Raw genomic sequence first — 25,097 nt, 5'->3', positions numbered from 1 at the left:
TTTCATCTATTTTATTAAAAGTATATTATTTAAGCTGCTATCGATAACGGTGGCACGCGAACGGCCCGATCTGGAAACGGAGAAAAATGCTCTTATAGTGCAGGGTGCGGAAAACAAGCGCTTGCTGCAGGAGATCGAAGGCAAAATCCTGCAAGTACTCAGCTCCGAAGGCAATATTCTCGAAGACGAAACGGCCGTGTCGGTCCTAAGTTCCTCGAAGACGCTAGCCAACGAAATTAATGAAAAACAAGTAATTGCAGAGACAACTGAACGTCAGATCGATATCGCGCGGCTGCAGTACACCTCGATAGCGGCCCATTCGACGGTCCTATTTTTCACCATCGCAGAGCTGGCGAACATCGATCCGATGTATCAGTACAGCTTGAATTGGTTCGTGAATCTGTTTACGGCAGCGATCGATAACACTGAAAAGGTTGACGAAGTCCCGGCCCGGTTGGCGGATCTTAGGGCTTACTTCACGTACAGTCTGTATGAGAATATCTGCAGGAGTCTGTTTGAGAAGGACAAGATTTTGTTTTCGCTGCTCCTCACCACCAATCTGCAGCACGAAGAGGGTAATTTCGATCGGGCGGAATTTATGTTCCTACTGACTGGTGGCGTTGGTCTCGATAATCCGGACCCCAACCCAGCTGAATGGCTTCCCAGTAAATGTTGGGATGAAATTTGTCGATTGACCAAATACGACGCATTTTCCGGCTTCGAAGAACATGTAGTTGAGAACATCAGACGCTGGAAAGCATACTTTGACGACGATACGCCTCAAAGTGCTGAAATTCCGGAGCCTTGGAAGGCTCGTTTAACCATTTTCCAAAAATTGCTGATTTTGAGATGTTTCCGCTCGGATAAACTCGTACCGGCTATCGAGCTATACGTGGAAGGTATAACTTTTAAAATAGATATATTGGTGGGGACCTTTTGATACTCTTAATTTATCATAGATATTTTGACCAGAAAATATGTTGAACCACCTCCCTTCAACCTGTCGGCATCGTATGAGGATTCAAATTGTTGCGTACCACTGATATTCATATTAACTCCGGGTGCGGATCCTACTGCCACTTTGCTCCGTTTCGCGGACACTCAAGGTATTGGCTCAAGCCGTCTCTATTCACTATCGCTGGGCCAGGGTCAGGGACCTATTGCAGCTAAGATGATCGATGAAGGAACCAAATTTGGTAATTGGGTACTGCTACAAAATTGCCACCTGGCACAAAGTTGGATGCCAACGCTGGAACGCATTTGCGAGAGTTTTCAGCCAGATACAACCCACCCGGATTTCCGCCTGTGGTTGACATCGTATCCGACTGAGCATTTCCCGGTTGTCGTACTGCAGAATGGAATCAAAATTACGAACGAACCACCGAAAGGTCTGCGGATGAACATACTGCGATCGTACATGGGAGATCCTATTTCGAACGTGGAATGGTTTGAGGCATGCAAGCAACCTGCCAACTTCAAAAAGTTGTTGTTCAGTTTGTGTTTCTTCCACGGAATCGTTCAGGAAAGGCGACATTTTGGCCCAATCGGATGGAATATCCAGTACGAGTTCAACGAAACCGATCTCAGCATTAGTTTGACACAACTGCGCATGTTTTTGGATGAGTACGAAGAGGTGCAGTATGTGGCTCTGCGCTACTTGACCGGTGAATGTAACTATGGGGGCCGAGTTACGGATGACTGGGATCGACGATGTTTGATTACCATTCTGGGGAAATTCTATTGCGAGAAAACGCTAGATCAAGCAGATTACATTCTAGATGAGCAAGGTTTGTACAAGATTCCGGAGTTGAAAGAACACGAGGAGTTCATCACATTCATTAAGGAATTACCGACGATTGCAAAGCCAGGTGTTTTTGGTCTCCATGAGAACGCCGATATCGTGAAAGATCAGAAGGAAACCGATTTGCTGCTCGAAAACACATTGAAAACTCAGGTGAGCTCTACGAATGTTTATTTGATGATAGTTAAAAATAACTGATCATGTGGTTACGTAACGCTGGCCAGGATCGAACGGTAAAGTATATTTTTAAATTTGTTTGTGTGGGTTGTGGGTCTTTTCTGAATCAAAATAATAATACATTCTTACTGCATTTGCGATCAGGATATGTATGAAATGAAGGTAAGATTGTTAAAATTATTTCATTTGCATGTTTTGCAATAATGCCCTAACTAAATTGTTTTTTTTTCTCAAAAAAATGTCAAAATCAACAGCTTCTTATGGATAGTAAGGTTTGTAGATACTTTCGACCTTTCGGAACATGAGCCGTCAGCTCAGCTCAACTAAATTTGCCTGCAAAAATATTGGTTTATGTTTGTTAAATACAAAGCGGACTGTTTGGAAACGTTTCCGGATTTAAACATTTTACGTTTATTTGTATTATTTCGATAGCTTAACCATATTTAAAGGATATTCGCGACCGATAATCAAACATATCTTTTTAATCTAATGTGTTTTTGTCATCTTATCAGACAACATCAACGGGAGTTTTTCGAGAGACTCCAGCTCAAATAGTAGCCCGAGTCTCCAACGATATTCTCAACCGCTTGCCGAAAGAGTTCGATCGTGACGCTACTTTGGAGAAATACCCAACGAGCTATCATCAGGTAAATTTAATTATCTCATTTAGTGCTTTTCGATTTATTTATTGGTTTAATAATTCAAAAACCAGACAATATGATCATGTTATTACATATGCCTTGTTCGTACATATTACTTAGAAACCGGTAATTCTATTCTGTGGGCTGTTTTGACAACAATTTGTTTGGAAAATACACGTGTTTGAGTAATAAAAGTTTCATCTCGATACCCACAGTATTAAAAAAGTTGTGCTCAGACTTGTTATAAACACTTCAACACACAATGAGGACTAATACCCCTACCTCAGGATGAGGTAGAAAAGAATGATTGAAAGGGAGCATCTCTACCGTTGTGTGTGAGGACCCGAAAAATGAGAGAGTTCCTCTCTTGCTCAACGAAATGATTCAGAGAAATATTTTATTACGCATGGGATATTTGCTCCGTGGAGGAGAGTGAGCTACACCTCATGATGAATCAAGAGGAGTTTGTGATGTCCTCACACGCCTTGAGAGGAGGTAATGATTAGTAGCTGTGAGTTTTTGTTATGTGGGGTTGATGCGTGTGCAAAGCTTATTTCTGATGTGTATTTTTTGTTTTTGGAATGAATGTATAGTTAAGCGTTGTATGAAGCAGTTCAACTGTTTAAATATATACATAGTTTTCAAATATGTAAAGGGTAATGGGCCTTTTTTCATATTGTTACTATTATCACTCTACTCATTTGAAACCATTGGTTAGAGTCTGCCATATATTTGTACTATCCCTATCCCTTGACTTGCGTTATTTTGGGCACCCGATTAGTTTTCGTTGTTACACTCCAACAGAAGTATTCCACCATTATCAGGCTATTTATTGTTTTACTAGTGGTTTTTAGGAACGAAGCAAACGTATTGGTGCCATATTATACAGATTTCATCGATTGTAGGACTCGTAAATGATAAAATAGTGCAGTACTCTCCTTAAAAGGCCAACATTTGCCAAGCAATCTATTATTAAAACATAATACTCGTTTAGGAAGAAGTAGTTGGGTATCAAAAATGACGTCAAAAATCAATTTCTGGCACCTACTCCTCAAGACCATTCCAAAAATATCCATATTGTTTGGGTTATAGCGAATTTCGCTAAACCGGAAGTCGCCATCTTTGATTTCAAAATGGCGTCAAAGATCAATTTATGGTACCTACTCCTCAAGACCATTCCAAAAACATCCATATTGTTTGGGTTATAGCGAATTTCACTAAACCGGAAGTCGCCATCTTTGATTTCAAAATGGCATCAAAAATAAATTTCTGGCACCTACTCCTCAAGACCATTCCAAAAATATCCATATCGATTGACTTATAGCGAATTTCGCTAAACCGGAAGTCGCCATCTTTGATTTCAAAATTGCGTCAAAGATCAATTTATGGTACCTACTCCTCAAGACCATTCCAAAAACATCCATATTGTTTGGGTTATAGCGAATTTCACTAAACCGGAAGTCGCCATCTTTGATTTCAAAATGGCGTCAAAAATCAATTTCTGGCACCTACTCCTCAAGACCATTCCAAAAATATCCATATTGATTGACTTATAGCGAATTTCGCTAAACCGGAAGTCGCCATCTTTGATTTCAAAATTGCGTCAAAGATCAATTTATGGTACCTACTCCTCAAGACCATTCCAAAAACATCCATATTGTTTGGGTTATAGCGAATTTCACTAAACCGGAAGTCGCCATCTTTGATTTCAAAATGGCGTCAAAAATCAATTTCTGGCACCTACTCCTCAAGACCATTCCAAAAATATCCATATTGATTGACTTATAGCGAATTTCACTAAACCGGAAGTCGCCATCTTTGATTTCAAAATGGCGTCAAAGATCAATTTATGGTACCTACTCCTCAAGACCATTCCAAAAACATCCATATTGTTTGGGTTATAGCGAATTTCACTAAACCGGAAGTCGCCATCTTTGATTTCAAAATGGCGTCAAAAATCAATTTCTGGCACCTACTCCTCAAGACCATTCCAAAAGTATTCATATCGATTGACTTATAGCGAATTTCACTAAACCGGAAGTCGCCATCTTTGATTTCAAAATTGCGTCAAAGTTCAATTTATGGTACCTACTCCTCAAGACCATTCCAAAAACATCCATATTGATTGAGTTATAGCGAATTTCGCTAAACCGGAAGTCGCCATCTTTGATTTCAAAATGGCGTCAAAATCAATTTCTGGAACCTACTCTTCAAGACCATTCCGAATATACCCATATTGTTGAGGTGCGGCTATAAGGAATCTTCCAGACCCGTCTCTTCCATCTTTCCGAACATCTTCTAAGTTTTTTGAATTCGACTATTTTTGGCAAAAACCGTGTTAATTGCGAAATCCGCGCAAAATAAAAACTGCCTAAATTCTTCTTTGCATTTAAAAGGACTTAGAAATTTTTTAAGAAAAAAGTCTAAGTCTTTTGCATTCAAAAGGACTTAGAATATTTTTGCAAAAACCGCGTTAATTGGAAAATCCGCGTAAAAAAACCGCGTTAATTGGAAAATCCGCGTAAAATAAACCTCGTAAAAAAACCGCGCAAAAAAACCGCGTAAAAAACCTGGGTGTACTTATATCCGCATCCTACACAGCAGACAAAATTACATTAAAACAAGAGAGGAAAATAATCACTCTCGCACTCCACACTCTAAGGATTTTTTGAAGAGGAATTCCAATCCATCTTCAATCAGTTTTGCGCTCTCGCCTTTCCTGTGTGATGCACATAACCTCCTCTAGTCATTGAACAAATCATCACTTCTGATGATGAGTTTGCTTGTTGAGTTGGAGAAGAGTTTTTTTTCTGCTATTGAAGAGGTGTGTGAAGTCCTCCTCAGAATGTTGATACCTTACCTCATTTTGGCATCTTGAGATATGCTCCAGCAAGCCTGAGCACAGCTAATGATTAAAAGTACAAGAACAGTTGCTCAAACCACTATTAGAATATCATATGGTTCGACAAATTATTTAGAACGAGAAACTTAAGCCCCTCTCTTACACGAACTTTTCGTAGCTTGGGATGCAGGTACAAGAGCTGATGCGCGGTTGGTTCCGGGTCATGAAATCTCATACTTCCGGAGAGGACCATAGTACCACAAAAAATAAAAGAAAACTTCCATGGTTCAGATCTATATGAGAGTTTCAAAAGTAACCGCTCTCTTCAAGCCATAGCTCCGGAACCAAAACTCTGAACCAAAGGAAATTCGATTTGAGTCTTGACTTGACTCCAATCAAATTTCATTTGGATCAGTGTTCTAGTTCCGGAGCTATGACTTAAAGAGTGCGATACTTTTGAAATTCTCATATATACCTGAACCATTGCAGCTTTGTTATATTTTTTTGGTACTACAATGCCTATCTGGAATATAGAGTTTTCATGGCCACGGAATGAACGGTGCATCACTTCTTACACTTGCATCCCAAGCAATTAACAGTTCGTGTAAGAAACTCCAATTGACTAATACGATTTGATACCAAATTTATCAATTTAGGAGCTTTGCAACTTCTACACATATTCTAATTCCTTCAGAGGTAGCCAAAGTGGTAATAGATTGCTTGATTGTGCAACAGTGTGCTGACACTAGAATTTATTTGAAAATTCAATGTATGACCGCATTCTTTAACACGTAACTCCGGAACCAGAACTCCGATTAAAATTAAATTCAATGAATGCATAAGCCGGGAAAAATGAGTGAAATAATATGACACATACATACAGGCACAAACATACATTTTCCACACTTGACGAACTGAATCGAAAAGTGTATGAGACACGACCCTCAGAATCAGATGACAATTTGTTCCGTGGGAAATTATATTTCCAATAGATCTGCCGACTGCTTTGAATGTTCACGCGTCGATATTAATTATCGGAAACTATATTAATATTGAATTTTCCAGTCACCTACACAATAACATTCGAAAATTTAACATGTATTGTTTACAACCTTTAAATGCCCATGAACTCCTTCTTCCAGAGTATGAACACGGTTCTGGTTCAGGAGATGGTTCGATTCAACGTGCTGCTCAGCTGCATTCGGAGAAGTCTGATAACGGCCAACAAGGCGATGCAGGGACTGGTTTCAATGTCTGCTGATATTGAGGAAGTAGTCGCATCGTTATTAGTTGGGCGAATTCCTGCCCTCTGGGCGAAGCGATCCTACCCGAGTTTGAAGCCGCTGGGAAGTTACATAATTGATTTTATTGCGAGACTGAGCTTTCTCAGGAAGTGGTTCGACGAGGGGCCACCGGATGCATTCTGGATATCGGGATTCTTTTTCACACAAGCCTTCCTGACTGGAGCACAGCAGAATTTTGCCCGGAAATATGTCATCCCGATTGATCTGCTAGTGTTTGACAATACAATGCTGACCCAGACTGCTTTCGACGAGCCGCCCGAGGATGGCGTGTACGTATACGGGCTGTACTTGGAAGGAGCCAGGTGGGACAGAAAGAAAGGATACCTTCAGGAACCGTACCCGAGAGTGTTATTCGACACGATGCCTCATGTACGTGATTTTATATAAGCTGTACGCACACGAAGCGACAGGACACGCGCCACCAAAAATATTCACTGTGGATTTTGTTCCATGTATTCCAACGCTGTTGCTGTTGCCGCGCAGGAATAGGTAGAACAAAATCCATAGTGAATATTTTTTGTGGCGTGTGTCCTGTCGTCTCGTGTGAGTACAGCTTGAATGAACATTTTTTTAACGATTCTAACCTATTACTTCAACAGATTTTGATGCTTCCGATCAAGAAAGATGATTTGGTGATCCGACACACATATATCTGTCCCGTGTATAAAACAGCCGAACGCCGAGGAATCCTTTCAACGACTGGGCACAGCACCAACTTTGTGATTGGACTATCACTGGATTGTGAACCCTCAACCAAGCAGGAGCACTGGATCCGCCGAGGAACGGCGCTTTTATGCCAATTGAGTCATTAATCAAATTTGGTCATCTTTTTTACGTGGTACATATATCTATTTGTAACAACTTATATTTTGTAGTGTTTCGTCAGACGAGTAAAAATTAAAACAGCTGTGGATTATTTATTTCACATTAAAATTTTCAACACGTTCAATATCGGCATTCGCAGAGCGATAAATCAATAAGGTGCAACATATTAAAATAGTTTTTTCTGCTTCTTTAGCTCGACTTGTTTCCATTTTGGCAATTCTTCAAAGTCATGGTAGGGCATTTTGAACACGGTCACAAAATCGTCATGCGTTAGATGCACCTCCTTCCGGGTAGGGTTGATACTAGCCGGTAAATCAGTTGGATCACCTCTCAACATATCGAGTGGGTATTTCTGGTATCTGTCAAAATCATCGGCAGTGCCATTGTCGCTGTTGACGGAACCACGAGGGATGGGTGTCGGTGCTCCTGGAGTTTCCAACTCAGCACGGATTTTCTCAAATGGGACGTAGTTCTAGAATGAAAGTAGGTAATATTTAGCAACGGCTGGACAAATTATGCTTACAGTATTTACCTCGTAGTATTTTTTATCCCATTTCTCGAAAAATCCGACGAACGTTATAGGCTCTTCTCCTTGCCGCACTACAGCTATTGGCATACTCGCATCTCTCTGAACAGGATGTGTAGTTATTAAATATTTGGCCAAATCCCAACATTGCAATCGATCGTCCGGTGCTACATATTCACCTATCCAAACATACACTATATTTCCAGCGTCCAATAGCACGATGTTTTCAGGCCTTAAATCTTTTTGCGAGAAGCCAAAAATTTTGCTCAAAACATACTTTTCCTGCTCCAAAGAACACATGTACAGTCCAATACGTTGCCGCTCCCAAGTAAGTGCCACGTTCATCATCGGCGTTATGATATTTCCGTGAGTTTTTTTCAGCTGCTTCAAAAATTTCTCTCCAACAGAATTAAAGAACTCGTCTGTTTCGTTCGATTCCATAACAAGATTGTACTCCCCCAGAATGGAGGCTATAGATTTGGCCATTTCCCGCGAATCTCCAGTCGAGTATTGTCCACACCAAATCCATATCTCATTGTCTGGAGCTTTCAGGATGTAGCAATCTTCCGGATAGTACAATGTCTTACTGGACACTTGAACCGCCTTGCAGGTGAAGGTAGAGTTTCCAACTACTTTCAGTACAAAGCTACTGGGATACTTCCGCAGGTTCATAACTCCCTCTCCGCTGGGACTCTTCGCGTTGAAAACTATCAGACCCCCTTTAAAGATTTGCAGAAAATGGGGAGGTTCCATACCGTCACTGATTCTGACCTGAACCACGTTCTTTTTCAAATGATTGCACATTTCCGCAAGAAACGCTTCCCCTGTTTGACGGTACTCCATCGAAGCATTAGAACCGATCCACAGATATACGACGTTTTTAATAGAATTACCCAACGTGCTGGTGGTGTTCTCCGAGACACAGGACAGTTGGTAATGGACTATGTAGCAACTGCCCGAGTAGAAGGTTTTTGAGAACTTTTTAGGAATCTCTTTAACATCTTCGGCTCCGATTTGGTAAACGGTTGCATCGCCCGATCCATCATCCATCAACTGTATCTGGGCTGCCAACTTGGGTCGCTGAATCAGCGTGAGTGCATCGAACTTCTCCGACATACCCTTAATCGAGTTTCCATTCACGTCCGAGCTAATCCAACTAGGAAACAGGCTTGTGAACTCAGCCGGTTCGAGACCATCGATTACTCGAGCAACCGGGGTGGAGGCAGGATAACCTTTCTGCGAAAGTAGAAAAAAATGGATATTAATCGTATTTTAATCTATAATAAACATTGGTTGAACCTTGATCACATATCCTCTAACATGGCGCATAGCTTCGGCTCTGTTCTGCTTGTGTGAACTTCGCCCAATCCAAATCCACACCCCATTACAGAAGTAGTCAATGATGTAGATGCTATCCCTTCCGTACAGATCTGACTGCTCTAAAGCACCCGTTTTAACTAGTTCTACGCGGAAAACTCCATTCACCGTATCGCACTGATATAGTTTCAATGTGATATCTGCATTTGAAGGACTCAAAGCCATCGGTTGAACAAATCTTTGCGATAAACTCAGAAAACTGTTCCAAACTTCTTTCCTCGGAACACTCATCGACTGCTCGTAGCCGTCGTCAACAATGGCGATTTCGGGTATTTTGAAGGAGTCTTTCAGTTTGGTTCCAATCTTCAACCCGAATATCCTCTCGCAGGAACCAGTTGTTCGACCGACCCAAACAAACAGAATTTTCGGCGTCTGCAGGATCATCACGTGGCCGCAGTTGAAATGTTGCCAGGTGATTGCTTTCTGTTGAATGCATTGGGGTGTTGTTCGGCCCTTAATTTGGTATAGCCGTGGAAACTGTGGGTACGATGAAGGATCGGTTCCCGATTGGATGCTGAAATTCGATAAAACAATTATTTTCGGGCTCGAAAAAGAGCTTCAACTTGGCAGGTTTTACTTACAGAATGCCATCATCTTTGAAGTAGGACAAGAACCGAATTCCTTCGTGGCCTTGGCTTTCTCTGTACTGTGTGGTTTTGTGGTCTAGGTGTAGATCCAGTTCAATGATTTTGTAAGCCGCTGATTTTGATCGATCAGATGTGATATTTGCTCCCAACCAAAAGTGGATATAGCGTTCAACGACCGCTCCGGGGGTTTTGATTTCGCGGCACTTTAAAAGAGCCAGAATTAATACATTTTTAGTATCAACCATGTAGCCCATACTTACAATAGTGTTTTTGTCCGAAATTGTACCAGCCAGCGAGGCGGAATAGATCACATAGGTGTTCTCGTCGTAGAACGTTCCGAATTGTTCTTTGGGCAGGGCCTCGACGTGATCATTCTGTATTCGCCAGACGTAGAATCCTATCGCTTTGGGACTGATTTTTCTGAATGCGGTGTCGATTTTTATGTCCTCGTATATGGGCCGCTTTTGGTCCTGTAATTGTAATGGAAATGGTTCCATGATGTTAATATGTCTATATAAAGATTCAATAATACGGTTAGTATTGCCATGCTTGAAAGCTTTCACCACAGTTTGCGCCGAAAAATTTCAAGCTTCGGTGGTTTGGATATGTATTCATTTCCTGTGGTCAATTGAGTTCTTAGTCGGGTTACGGGTAGTAGTCGTTGTCGTAGTCGAGTACGTGATGAAGCTGACTGACCTGACTCGTGAGATAAAGAAAATATGCAGTGAAGTTCAGAATTTGAGCGTCATAACCATTGACATGGCGTCTCAAAGAATATAACGAACATTCCGGTAACCAGTCGTTTTCTGCCCGTGATGCTCTTGATGAAATAAAATCACAAGTTGGCAACGATATTTTAGACGAAGTAAGGGCAATAGCCGCGAGAATTAGTACCGTGGAAACCAGTGTTAATAGTGCTCATTTGACACCAGCGGTGTCTCCCCCTAGTCTGGTGGACGAATTGATCGTAGTTTCAAATAAAACTGCTATCTCAGGTTCGCAGTATAATCAACTTGCAAAAGATAGATAACGCACACTTGGTTCGAAAAGCGTATGGCGTTCTGACTGGTCAGAATATGACTTACGTAAACAGCGTCGTATGAAACAACAAAAAGAGAAAGATTAAGCTATAAAGAGTAAAAAATCGAAAGAAAACAGGGTACAAGATACAGCAATAGTAATAACAGCTACAACAACAAAGACAGCAAGAGCAAAAAGAACAGAACCAACAATAAGTACAACAATAACAATAATCACAACGGCAACCAAAATAGAAACAACCCCAATAACAACAAAAACAACACCTACAAGTCCATCAACACCACCAATAACTTCAATAGCAGTTGTTGAGTGGAGAAAAGCAACAGCAACAACAACAAGAACAGCAACAACAACAGCAACAACAACAACAACCGCAACAACAACAACAACAACAACAACAGAAACAGCAACTACAACAGAGTTGTACAGAGTAGTTGTTGTACAACAGAAACAACAACAACCACAACGAAAACAGAAACAACAACAATAACGGCAGTTACAGTAACAACAACAACAACAGAAACAACGATGGACTCAACAACAATTACCATAACAATCAACATCATTGTTTATCCTGCTCCTGTGAACGTTCGTGTTTTCGTCAATTTCAATGCATTTCTCAGATGCAGACCAGAACAAATATGACGCAGCTGGTAACAGTACAACAGTTTTAGATACTATTTTTACGCATAACGAATCACAACCAACTTCTTCGAAAGCAACTGAAATTTTGGTTTACTATCAAATTTTTGGTAGTGACTATAATGTTTTTAGAGATGATCGTCATTTACGACTAACCCAATGAATGTCAGGCGGAGGAGTTCTCATCGCAGTTTCACCTATATTTAATTCCAAGCTTATTGTTTCACCAAAATTCAAAGAACTTGAACATGTATGGGTTAAAGCACATATCGCTGATGAAATCCATATTTTTGTCTCAGTGTATTTTCCACCGGATCTAGCTTGCAAATCAACATCTGAAATTTTCTTTCAAGCAGCTGAAGAAATAATCTTGATTTTTCTCCAGAATTTAAAGCTCATATATATGGTGATTTTAATCAGTGCATATTAGATTTTATTACGGACTCTGAAAATGAGAGTATTCTACTTCCTGTCGTTAGCGAAAATGAAACATTGCAATATATGTTTGAGAAAATTGCATTGCTAGGACTCAATCAAATAAATCATACAAAAAATCAACACAATCGTTATTTAGATTTACTATTAACAAACATTAATGAAGATTTCTGCGTGGATGAATCTCATTCTCCTTTAAGGAAAAATGAAACCTTCAACATAGCAATTGAATTCTCTATTTTTGTGCACAAGAATCATAATTCCATTGACTGTGACTTCGAGGACGTCCTCGATTATAGAAAACATAATTATGAAAATATTAAATATAAATTAAACAGTGCAAATTAGCAGTCCCTTTTAAAGAATCAAGAGAATATTGAATGTGCAGTGGAGAACTTTTATAATATTTTGTGGCAAATAATGCAGGAGGAAGTTCCACTCATGCATGTAAAAATTCAGTTTGGTTCAACAAAAAAACATATTATTTTATAAAATTGGAAACAAAAAGCTCACATAATTTAAGGAAACATAATAATCAGGATAATTTGTAAAAATACTTCAATATTTGTGACCAATAAACTTTTTGAAAATGAGATCAAGTCTTGCCCAAAAAACTTTTTAATTACATCAAAACTAAGTTTAATTCATGCAACTTTCTATCAAAAATGTTTTTGGATGGAAAAGAGGGTAAAATTTCAAAAGATATTTGTAATCTTTTCGCAACATTTTTTAAGAAACTTATTCTAACTATTCGGATAATGATTGTGACTTTGAATATTTTTCTTTTTTTCCTGATTATTCAAGATATGTTGGTGTCAGTCACATTAATGTTCAAGATAACTTGTCAGGTCTCAATGATCTAGATGCCACTATAGGCTCAGGGCCTGATGGAATTCCACCTGCTTTCATAAAGAATTTAGCAACTGAGTTCACGTCACCTCTATTATGGCTGTTCAATAAGTCACTTGAATCTGGTATTTTTCTAAAAGACTGGAAAAAATCTTTTCTAATACCTATTTATAAAACGGGTAAAAAAACTGATATTCGCAATTACCGTGGAATTGCCATTCTGTCTTGCTTTCCTAAACTTTTCGAATCCATCATAAATAAAAACATTTTTAACCAAATCAAACATAAAATAACAAATGCACAACATGGGTGTTTTAAAGGCCGTTCAACAAGTATAAACCTTCCAGAATTTGTTGATTACTCGTTAATGCCATGGAAATCATACAGAAGCTCTTTACACTGACTTCAGCAAAGCATTCGATAAACTTGACAGTTCAATGTAAATAAAATATGAAAATGATATGAGACCCCTCAATTGGATTAAATCCAAAAATTCTATGAGATGAAATCTGATATAATTAAAGTTACATTGGGGGTTCGTCAAGGTTCACACTTAGGACCTCTTCTTTTCATTTTATATGTCAACGCTATCTCACTTATTTTAAAAACCTGCTATAATCCACCTAGTGGTGCAATTGTGCCTTTCTCATTTATCCAAACTATGATTCAATGTTGTCGACGCTGACTCACTTTAAACAAAAAGTGTAATATTTATGGTCAAGTTTCTATTTTCATCCTATTTGGTAGGGTGCCTCACTAATTCATTAATTACTCGGTCTACAATCAATGGAATGCGTGTAAATTGGCATCAACAGCTTTGCTTCGTTTTTAAGAACCAAATCATAACACAAATGCCCCGAAAACGGTGAAATGTTCGTGTTTGAACGCAACAAAAACTCGAATCGAACAAAGATGGCAGACGCTGCTCTAAGCAATGGCTTCAGATGGAGTGATAATGAAAATATGGCAAAAATAGACTCATTACCCTAATTAGCTTAATCAACATGAGTTTAATGTTACCTTTATGTGATTACATTTTGAAATGCTTGGAGAATGGCTTTGGAAGAGAAATGGGGGAGGGTTAGCAGAATGAGAGTGGAGGATGCGTCAGAAATACTTCATTTTATTTCAGTATGTGATGTGGATGAAGAAAATGCGAGTGTGAGGGTGGTTCAGGGGGGGGGGAGGTAATGAAGTAGGGAAATGTAAGGGATCATCCATAAATGACGTAGCATTATATGGGGGAGGGGAGAGTTTTGTATTTTGTGATGATGTGTGACGACAGGGGGGGTAGGGGGTCATGTCATGCTACGTAGCTTTTTTAAAGGGGAGTAATTAACATCGTTTTTATATTTAAAAAAAAAATTCGGTGCAGGGGGGGGGGGGGAGCGACGTATTTACCAGGGGGTATTTAGAGGTTCGTGATGAAATGCTACGATGGGGGAGGGGGGCGTTAAAAATCACTCAAAAAATGCTACGTCATTTATGGATCGTCCCTAAGGGTAAGAGAAGGAAGGCGATGCAATACTCAACTGCATACTATGCCTTCCATTTGAGACTTGATTTGTGAAAATCGGTATAGTCATCACCGATGAACCGATGTGACTTTAATTGTGGAATACGCCCGAAATCTGGGACTTCCGGATGGATAGTGAACAACATATTCAAATAATGTTTGATTGGCAATGAGTGATCTAGACCTGCGAATCGAAGTAATTTGGTCACTATTTCAATAGATTTTATCCTCTGAGGTATTAAGATTGTAACGGTTCATATGAGGAATTTCAGTGAGACCTTGCTAAGGGATTATCCATAAATAGACGTAGCATTTTTTGAGTGCTTTTTAACACCCCCGTCCCCCATCGTAGCATTTCGTCACAAACCTCTAAATACCCCCTGGTAATTACGTAGCTTGATGGTAACTCTCCCCCATTGTCCCCGCATTTTTTTAAATAAAAAACGATGTTAGTTATTCCCCTTTAAAAAAGCTACGTAGCTTGAGATGACCCCCTACCTTCCTGTCGTCACACATCATCACAAAATGAAAAACTCCCTCTTCCCCCATATAATGCTACGTCATTTATGGGTGGTCCCTAACCAACCTTTAATTCCAGAACCAGAATCCACAACCCAATGAAATTTATCATCAGTCAATAAGGGTTACTGTATCTTTCATCTGAAATCAAGTTTGTAAAAATTGGTCAAGAATTCGCTGGGGAATGGGTGTGATATTAGCTTAGGAACTTGGCGAGTTCCATGGGGGCATCATGAACAGGCATAGGTGGCCAATACGGTCAAAGCTACTTTGAATGATAAATTAGTGATCTAGACCTGCAAATCAAAGTATTGTTACATCCATTTTAATATGCATTACATTATTTGGACATCATGGTGGTACCAGTTTGTGTGGCCGCACTCTTTTAACCCGTAACTCCGGAACCGGAAGTCGGATCAACTAAAAATTCAATAACAGCTCATGTTGAAACTAAATTTGTGAAAATCGGTGCAGACATCTCTGAGAAAATTGTGTGAGTGTAAATGACACACACACACAGACATTTTCCGATCTCGATGAATTGAATCGAATGGTATATGACACTCGGCCGTCTAGGCCTTGGTTAAAAAGTCTATTTTCACAGTGATTGCATAGCTTCTTTATATGAAAAACTATTGATTTGCGTTGAAAATGATCAAAACTAAGTGCATTAACAATGAGGATATTGACAAGCCTCCCAACCTCTGATTCATCGATGCTTGTGCATTGAAAATGACTTTCAGCTGCCATCAACATTCCCTTCAATATAAAACTCATTTCCTAAAAGATGAAAAATTGTTCATAACTATTGATTTTTCAACTGCCAACATCTTGCCTTTTATTAATAAACTCATTCCTAGAAAGTTGAAAAATCTTCCATTTTGACACATTGGCGGACCTTCATGTGCATTGAAATTGTCCAAAACTATTAGTTTTCATCTGCCGACAACTCGCCTTTTGACGTAGGACTACGTCTTTGTTTTCGATATGGGGGTGCACTCTGCAAATTCTACAAAAATGGTATGTAACGAAAAGTGGTCCAATTTTAAACGCATATAATTCAGCCATCTCACGATAAATTTTCAAATTTTTTGCGCAAATCGCCCCGAAATACTTCTAAGAATAGATTCCAATAGATAAACCCAAATATTTTTGATATCATAGCATTAAAAAATTAAATAATATACAACCTTGTCAAAATATCGCGCATTAACACACAGAAGATAGCGCTTCCCAAGCCCTGTACGACGGTTTGGTGTACCTAGCGCGCAACGCTTCTATGAATGACGTCATCATCGACTATTTAAAGAACGGACTTGGTCAGACACGCTCAGTTCCCTGTTGAACGGCTGGCGAAGCAGATCACTGCGCTGTGTTTTTTACAGCCAGTGTAGCTGAGCTAGAAGTCCGTTACACTGGAGGGTGGAGGGACAGTGGAGGGACGTTACCCTGTGTCGTCCAACAGGCGACCGCTCCAACTGCTTCCTAAATGCCGCTGTAATGATGCCAGTAAATTTTTGGTTTAACTAGCACATGTATTTGCTATTTGCGCTTGAAATTAAGTAATGTAGTGGTAGTAATAAGCTTCCCATTTTGGTTTAAACGCAAGGACAGTGTTTAAAACAGGATTTGATTAATTAGTTTAGCTCATCTAAGCAATTTTATCAATTCTGCAATTTAAAAGGAATTTTACGGAACTTGGTGAATTTGGCCCCACTTGCAACTAGTATAATCAACCTGCACAAAGTGTTGCATAACGCAGGGCTGTTTTTGGAACAAAATCATTCAGCCCTTCGCTATGCAAAATCACGATATTATAACAGATGGGCTAAGCGCGGCCGTTTCTTTCAATCGGGAAAGGCCGCGTGGAATTTTGGTGAAACGCGCTAATAGTGTCGTGGTGGTACTAGTTGTCTCTTTCGCTCTACCCATCATCATCAGCGTTGACTCATTTTGCATTGTGCGCTTGGGTTCAATGTTTGGAGCGAATGTGCAAAGCAAAGTCATTATTTTCTAACTAATAAGTGAATGAGATATTACAATCACCTTATATGTTTCTTGTTAGACATGTTTTGTACATATCTGGTAAAAATAATTCGTCATAAACACATTTTTTCAAACATGATTCTTGATTTCTAAACATGTCCAAAAATAAGACATGTTTATAGCAAGTGGGTAAAATGAACAGCTTCTGGTGACCTGCAAAATTCCAATGCGCTGCGTTGGAAAGCATTTTCCGATCAATGCTAATACCCAACAAATCATGAGCTTTGCATACACACAGGGCATTTTGCAGGCAAAAAAAAAAATGGTCACGGAAGAATTGAATTTTCATGACGTAATATTTACCATTTTACAATCCTGTGGCATCGAAAACACATCTACAAACTTGGGGTTATCCATGGGTGTTTGAACTTTTAGGATCTGTTTGAGAGCAACTAGAGCTTGTCCTATACATGAGATGTGATTACATTGTCTAAAATTTGATTTTTCTTCACCGGTCCGGGAGTTTTTTCCCACACACTAAATATTTTACATTAAGTAGTATAGTCCTACGTCTACAGTTCGTGCAACCCCATAAGGCTGCCCCTTGTAGTTTTTAAATAAAACTTATTGCCATATTGTTCCACTTAGAATGACATCAGATAGCCCTTAAGAATTTGGTTAAAAAAATCTTTCTGATTAATCATTTTTTGGGAAATATTGCAATCTATTGTCTGTCACCATCGGGCAGTCCTTGATAACTCGAGCAACATCGATGAAGACATCACTCTTCTGAATTGACATAATTTGGATAATGAAATAAAAAAGTATATGCTCACTAGCACCGCCTAGCGCATGATATCCAAATTAATAATTACATTATCAAACAGCCATTGTCGAACTCAGAAACTTTACAGAAAACATAATTTCCCTCAATTCCTAAACTTTGAGATAAAACATCACCTAACTTGCACTGGAAGTTGTATTTTAATTAGCGCCGCCTAGTGGCAGAATTCTGAAATTATCTCTTCGCCGTAGGGCAACGCTCGACCCGCTGATTGATATTTCCGAAGACACTACAGTTCTAAATTAACATGATCACGAGATATAGGATTTGAAAAATAGTACTTGCTCACTAGCCCCTCTGGCGGATCTATTTCAATTTGATTTAACCGGGCAGCCCTTGACCTTCTCTCGAACTTTGCCAAAAACACCATCTTTCGAAGTTATTAATCTTTTGAGATGTATCACATTCCATAATGTGCTGTAAGCTCACTATCGCTACATGGTGAGAGTATCCCAAACTAATCCGTCACCATCTCGTAGTCTTTGATATATCGAGCAACTTTACTGTTATTGAGATAAATAGTGATTTCAACATTAGATGAACACTTGCATTCGCATTAGTGTCACCTGGTGGACCAATTTCGAGTTATTTCCACCATTCAGAAGCTCTCGACTTTCAGGACAAATCCTCCTGAGACATATAACTTTCAAAATAATCAGTGTTCCTTTTTATTTTATATGTCAACGACATCGTAGGTCTAAGTATAATCACAATGCCAAATGTTATCGCGGACGAAATATTTAGCCACAGCCCAATTAATCGAAATCATATAAGCTGTGGGATTCCTACTAAGCGGATTCCTTTTTCACGCCCCAGTTATTCGCGCAGTAGAAGACCCGACTGTTTACATTACTTCCGGGTTAAATTGCCTTACAAAAACTTAAAGGGTAACTCAGTGGGTATTTTCTCTTGAAAATTTGGATAGGAGTTGTTTAGAGTGTATTGTTTACACTGCCCCAGTCAAAAAGGGCAAGTTGGTGGCTAAGGGGGGGGGGAGGGTTATTTGACAACTCGGATGCGCTAATTGCCCTTCAATTTGCCAGCAAATTGCTAGCAATTAGGGGACTATTTCAAATGCAACATTTGGGCGATTTGCCGCCGTCATTTTTTAGCCGCTCAACCCGCCCTTAAATCGCCCCTAAATCGCCCCTAAATCGCCCAGTGAACGCACCATTTAATCGCCCTTAATTGCCTACTATGAAAATTACAAATAATACTTATTTTCGGATTCATTATGTACTCCCATAAACTAATCACTACACTAGGTAATCACTACCAAACTATAGGAAGAATCAATGGTGAAATTGGAATTGCACACCAAAACTTACCACAATCTGAATATTATTAAGAGTTTAGGTCAGAGATCTTGTTCCACTATATTTACACACGATTCCACAATTTCCCACATTCGTTGGCAAAATGAAGTGCACTAGACAAACAAAATACAAGTGAGACAAGCCAATTGTTTAAAAAAACTATTTTAAGCTTAAGCCAAACATGAGCCGCCATGTTTGAAAAACGCAAGAACAACCAAGTCCTTTTCAGCGGCCAGAAAATTTGTCTAAGTGTTGAAATCGCCTTTAAATCGCATTCGCAAATTGCATTTGTTCCTAGGCGCAATTAGCACAGGCGAGTTGAGTTAAACGTCAAACTGTTTAAATCGCCTGACCATGTTCGTCCGCATTTTTTTGACCGGGATGTATACACCGCTGTAAGTTTTTGGAAAATTGGAAAAAATGCGTCACCCGAAAAGCAACGTCGCGAATTGATTTTGTGAAAGCACCTGGAAAATTCCCAACTTTCTCGTCGCGATATCGGAATACAACTCGGAATAGTGCAGCCAACGATGAGTCGTGTAATTAAACGTTACTACAAAATTCTGAGAAACGAACGAAAGGAGAACTGCGGTCAGTATGGAGATTAGAAGACTTTTTCATTAGGTCCAATCTGCAAATGAGAGCCCACTTTTTTCGCTTTCTCTTTCACATATTACTGCGAAACCATAAAACTTTTTAAACATTTATCAGTATGTTTCGAAAGACCAAGGTTTTTACTAGCTTTTTATGCATAGAGTTGAAGGAGAATCAGAAAGGTGACCGATTAATTCGCGGAAGAGAAAGTAAACAAAGAGAGGCTCTCTTTTGCAGATTGGACCTATTGAAAAAAGTCTTAATTAGATATCAGTATCACAAACTTGTAGTGAAAGCGTTTAAGCGGAATCCCAATGCTTCGGTCAGGGATGTGGCCAAGAAGTGGAATCTGTCTACGTCTTTCGTTCGGAGAACCAAAGATCGGGAGGGACTCCATACGTACAAAGTGCAGAAGGGTCCAAATCGTGACGGTGGGAAAGTCATGGGCCTGAAAACTGCACACCCTGATGCTGCCGAAGCCTCATGGTCTCATCATGAACGATGAGACATACGTTAAGGTGGACTTCCGGTAGCTTTCGGGGCTACTGTTCTTCAACGCCCAGCACAAGTTTGATGTTCGAGAGGTAGTAAGGTAGCGGATACTTCTAAAGTTTGTCAATAAATATATGATTTAACAAGCGATCTGCTCATGTGGGAGTGTGCCGTTCGTAACTACCCGGACTGTAAACGGGGAGATCTACCTCAAAAAATGTCAACAGAACCGTTTGCTTTCTTTGTTGAAGCAACATGAGAGCCCACGATCTTCTGACCGGATCTAGCTTCGTGCCACTATTCAAATTCAAATTCCTGGAGTGGCACGAAGCCAACGGGGTTACTTTCGTACCCCCCCCCCCCTCCCTACGTACCGGGACTAAGGCCCATCGAAAAATTTTAAGCGGACATTTGTTTCCGTACAAAAGATGCTGGAGCCAGATGTTGTACAGAACATAATGAATGGTGTTAAGCATAAGATTATGGTATTGAAAATAATTGAAATAAATACGCCAACAGTTTACTAATGGGTTATACTTTATTGCCTGAAAGATTGGAAAGGATCGGTCCACTAGGTAATTTTCTATAGCGTTTTTTTCGTTTTTTCAACGCAGCATATTCATTTAGAATGCTGCCAGCATTGGCAAATGCCGCTAGGGGCGCAAAACTGAGACATTTCTAAGGGCAGCAGAAGACTACGCTACGGCCCTGATTATAGGAATTTTCATGTGAGTAGACTAGATTTCTTTGCATCTTGGCTTTTCTATAAACGCTGTAGTTTTGCATATAACGAATGAAACTATCGAACACCGTGTTTTGTATCTTGTCCGAAGTTATTTGTTGTATCAAAATATGTTTTAGTGCATACACCAACAAAAAGGTGCCCTCAAAAAGTCCTTTTACGCCAAAATGATCTGATAGTCTGTGGAGATGCAATGAGTTGATTTGCAGTGCACAGATTTTAACCATGTGACACTTTTCTTATTCCTACATGTATGGTGTCACACAAGTTAGTTTTCTCGTTTCCTCAACTAAACAGCTTGAAGGCACAGAGAAAATGGAAGTCAATTAGTATTTATGTTTATACTACAGTAACTTCTCATAGTTTCTCTCTATTGAATAATAAAATGTGCGGTACGTACCAACTCCTCCGGTTTTTGGAGAGAGGCATTATTTTTCACATTTTTCTTATCTGAAAAGAAACAGTTACCTATTATTTTCGAATAGCAAATTGCTGTAGTTTCTAGCAACGAACGCTGCAAATCAATTTACTAATTTCCCAATTGTCAGAGCTGCGTCGCAGACGTGTGAAACAAAATATCCAGTTCTGTCCATAGCCGGATCGAAAACGACAGTTAAGTGGAACAGGAAATAGAGAAAAATCCAAACTCCGGTTTTGCAGTATTATGTAGCCAATCGATGCAAAATGACAGTCATTTCACTTTCGTTCATAACCGGCTGCAGCTGAGATAGTATATACTCCGTACTGCCAACGTGTTGGACCATTTGAGTTGATTGGTTCAGTTCGAAGCAAGTTCAGTTTGGATGGGATGGGGGAACAGATTTCGGAAGCTAGAAAATTGTCGATTTTGATGAAAATTCAGTATTTGTGTTTTGTTTTGTTAACAGCATTTTTTAATTCCACATATTGATTCAGCTTAGTAGCAAAATATGTAATCAGTTAACATAGACTCGTGAAAAAATAATTTCAAACTGGAAAATAATGTTTCTTTGCTACACTACACCACGAACTTGAACAAATGGTCCGCTTCAATTATATTTCACACGGTGCACATTCTTTCTCCATGATTGTAGTAACTACTATTTTAACCTTTACAGTACCAAGCTAAAATTTTTCTGAAAATTTTGTTTAAATTTTGCTCTCATTTCGTCAATTTTAGACCGAATTGGATGGAACTGGCTTTAAAAGATCTGGAATTTAGTCCAGTTTCTATATACCGAGTAGTGTTCAAATCCGTGGACCGGTTCCGGAATTAATCCGAATTCCCTTGGGGTATATCCGGCATCCCAGTGGGGTGACGGACGAGTTTTGAAGAAACATGCCATAAATTTAAGTAATTGTATTTTGAAATGTGCTACATATGACTATTTCCCATTGATCCTTCACAATAGACATGAATTGGACCAATCTTGGCCACCGGACACTGTTCCGGGAGAACCTAAGAAAATGTATATATTTTTCTATCATTCCAGCGATTTGGGTTCATAGCTTTATACGAAATGCGAAGTTCTTCCAATCATACGGTTCTACAGCTCCCTCAAGGCCATTCCGGCACCGGTTCCATACAGATGGACATTTGACGCCATTTTTAAAACCAAGATGGCAGCTTCCGGTTACCACAAAATAGTGAAAACCACCATCAATATGGGTGTTATTTGAAAGAGAACGGCCAGCAAAAGCCGGAAATTGACAATTGACGCCATTTTGAAAAGCAAAATGGCGATTTCCGGTTACCACGAAACAGTGAAAAGCATCATCAATATGGGTGTCATTCGAAAGGGAGTGGTCAATAGAAGACAGAAATTGATTTTTGACGCCATTTTCAAAACCAAGATGGCGGTTTCCGGTTATCACAGTACAGTGCAAACCGCCACCAATAATGGCGTCATTGTAAAGCGCTAGCGATCAGCAAAAGCCGGAAAATGATTTTTGACGCCAATTCGAAAACCAAAATGGCGGGATCCTGTTCCAAAGAAACAGTGAAAACCGTCATCAATATGGGTGTCATTAGAAAAGAGATGATCACTTGAAAACCAAGATGGTAGCTTCCGGTTACCACAAAACAGTGAAAACAACCATCAATGTGGGTGTTATTTGAAGGAGGAAATTTATAATTGACGCCATTTTCAAAACCAAGATGGCGGTTTCCGGTTACCACAACAGTCAAAAGTATTGTCAATATGAGTGTCATTCAAAAGGGGGGGGGGTCAATAGAAGACAGAAATTGATTGTTTCGCCATTTTCTAAGCAAAGATAGCGGCTTCCGGTTTCCACAAGGCAGTGAAAACCACCGTCAATAATGGTGTCATTGTAAAGCGGGTGGTCAGCAAAAGACGAAAATTGATTGTTTACGCCATTTTGAAAACCAAGATGGTGGCTTCCTGTTCCAAGGAAACAATGAAAATCATTGTCAGTATGGGTGGCATTTGAAACGGGGTGATCAGTAGAAGACGGGAATTGATGATTGACGCCATTTTGAAAACCAAGATGGCGGCTTCCGGTTCCACAAAACAGTGAAGACTGTCATCAAGATGGAAGTCATTTGCGAGTGGATGGTCGGCAGATACGGATATTGATTGACGCCATTTTGGAAAGCAAGATGGTGGTACCACAAAATAGTCAAAATCATCATCGGTATGGGTTTTATTTAGAAATGAACGGTCACCCAAGTAGCAATTTTTATTTCAACAACTATTTCACACCAACAATATGTATGTGCTGTTGTGACAGACAACGAAGTTTCTTCGTGACTCAAAAGGTACAGATTTAGACTAATTTTCAATATAGTTCAGCGAAACTTTTAAAACTTGCTCCCGTTTCGTAGTCATTACTATGCGAGAATAACCGAATTAAATCACATTGTTGTCAATATGTTGAACGCAGATCTCAACAAGATTAGTTCATTCTTGCCGATGTTCACATGGGCTATCAATCGGCAATATTATTATAATAATAATTTTCGATTTGGACATGTGTATTTTTCCTCGTTCAATACTGCGGATCGTGATAGTGCGTTGCATTGGAGATGTATTTGTTGATTCACGCGTTCGTGGTTGGTGTCGGTGTCGGCTACATAGTGTGGTATACGTGCAGGTGTGTGGGGCTTCTTCGATGAATTCATCGTTTATGGAGTGATTGCTGGCCTCAATTAAAGCAGTGGATGATATCAAGAAGTTTTGACTCGTGAGCCGCTGCCGAATAATGTGCTGGGGGAACGACGGCGACTGAGATGCCGCGGTTGCCTACTTTTTTCTTTACTTTGTAAGTAAGGGTTTTCCACTACTCGGGTTCTTGTTTGCCCGGCGTACCCTTCTTTTCAGGGCGGCCTAGGTGTTTCTACAGAATTACGGATTTTCGTTTCACAACAAAAAAAAGGTAAATAAACTAATAGATATACCGACTTTTATTCCACCAAATCTCCTCTTTGCTGCACTCTGTCGATGAAGTTGATCAGCTGCTTCTGACGATGGCGGGAAGGCGGGCGGTTTCTTCCGACCGGCCGGGAACACAACGGCCGCGTTCTCCTGCTGGTGTCGTTGGCTGCGCCGGCAGCGGTCCTTGACTTTTAGCTAGGGAGGTGAGCTTGGCTCCTTTGTTGGAACCTCTCTAGCGACGATGGCGAATTATCGCCGGATCTACTCGCTCCCCGCGAGAGATCCCAGAAGTCACCGCAGTGTACTTCCCAGGGAGCACCTTTGGCCACCCTGCTTCGCTCTCCTTGAAGCTTAGCTGTGAAAGAGAGCTAGGCTCGTTCGGCTGATCCTTCACAGCGAGAGCGGAAAGGCGTCTTCTGGGTCCTTTATACTTAGCCGGGGAAGCGAGTTGCTCCTTGGCGCTTAGCTTCCTTTTCCGGCGACCCGACACCAAAACACTTGAGTACCCGAACCACGGGTCGGCACTTTTCGAACGGGATTGTCACCATCGCACACGCGCACTTCACCGCACTGGTTATTGTGGCTGGAAACTGTCCCGGAAAAACAAAAAAACTCGGGGCGTCTGTTCGATGCCGTGGTCCGTCACTATCTAAAAACCTCGATGGCC

The 25,097-nt window shown here is 40.0% G+C and overlaps 2 protein-coding genes across 5 annotated transcripts in view; one reads left to right on the top strand and one right to left on the bottom strand.

The window, feature by feature from the left end:
- Positions 1–7,738, top strand: part of LOC131678382 (dynein axonemal heavy chain 7) — a 45,810-nt gene extending 38,072 nt beyond the window's left edge. For 2 of the 3 annotated variants that reach the window (XM_058958466.1, XM_058958465.1), the window contains exons 16-20: positions 35–899; positions 960–1,954; positions 2,491–2,625; positions 6,604–7,134; positions 7,365–7,738. In XM_058958466.1, the coding sequence (XP_058814449.1) occupies positions 35–899; positions 960–1,954; positions 2,491–2,625; positions 6,604–7,134; positions 7,365–7,577 (2,739 nt within the window). In that variant the 3' untranslated portion in view covers positions 7,578–7,738. Of the gene's footprint in view, positions 1–34; positions 900–959; positions 1,955–2,025; positions 2,141–2,490; positions 2,626–6,603; positions 7,135–7,364 lie in introns of those variants that run through there. The other variant, XM_058958467.1, reaches the window with a different exon arrangement.
- The window catches only part of LOC131678383 (villin-like protein quail), a 64,962-nt gene continuing 47,507 nt past the window's right edge, over positions 7,643–25,097 (bottom strand). For both annotated transcript variants that reach the window (XM_058958470.1, XM_058958468.1), the window contains exons 2-6: positions 10,341–10,550; positions 10,075–10,283; positions 9,416–10,007; positions 8,123–9,352; positions 7,643–8,062 (exon numbers count right to left, since the gene is read on the bottom strand). In XM_058958470.1, the coding sequence (XP_058814453.1) occupies positions 7,757–8,062; positions 8,123–9,352; positions 9,416–10,007; positions 10,075–10,283; positions 10,341–10,550 (2,547 nt within the window). In that variant the 3' untranslated portion in view covers positions 7,643–7,756. The remainder of the gene's footprint in view (positions 8,063–8,122; positions 9,353–9,415; positions 10,008–10,074; positions 10,284–10,340; positions 10,551–25,097) is intronic.

The sequence above is a fragment of the Topomyia yanbarensis genome, chromosome 2 (genome assembly GCF_030247195.1).
Source record: "Topomyia yanbarensis strain Yona2022 chromosome 2, ASM3024719v1, whole genome shotgun sequence".
Lineage (NCBI taxonomy): Eukaryota > Metazoa > Arthropoda > Insecta > Diptera > Culicidae > Topomyia > Topomyia yanbarensis.
Note: the sequence above shows the minus strand (reverse complement) of the source record. Positions and strands in the feature narration are given on the sequence as shown.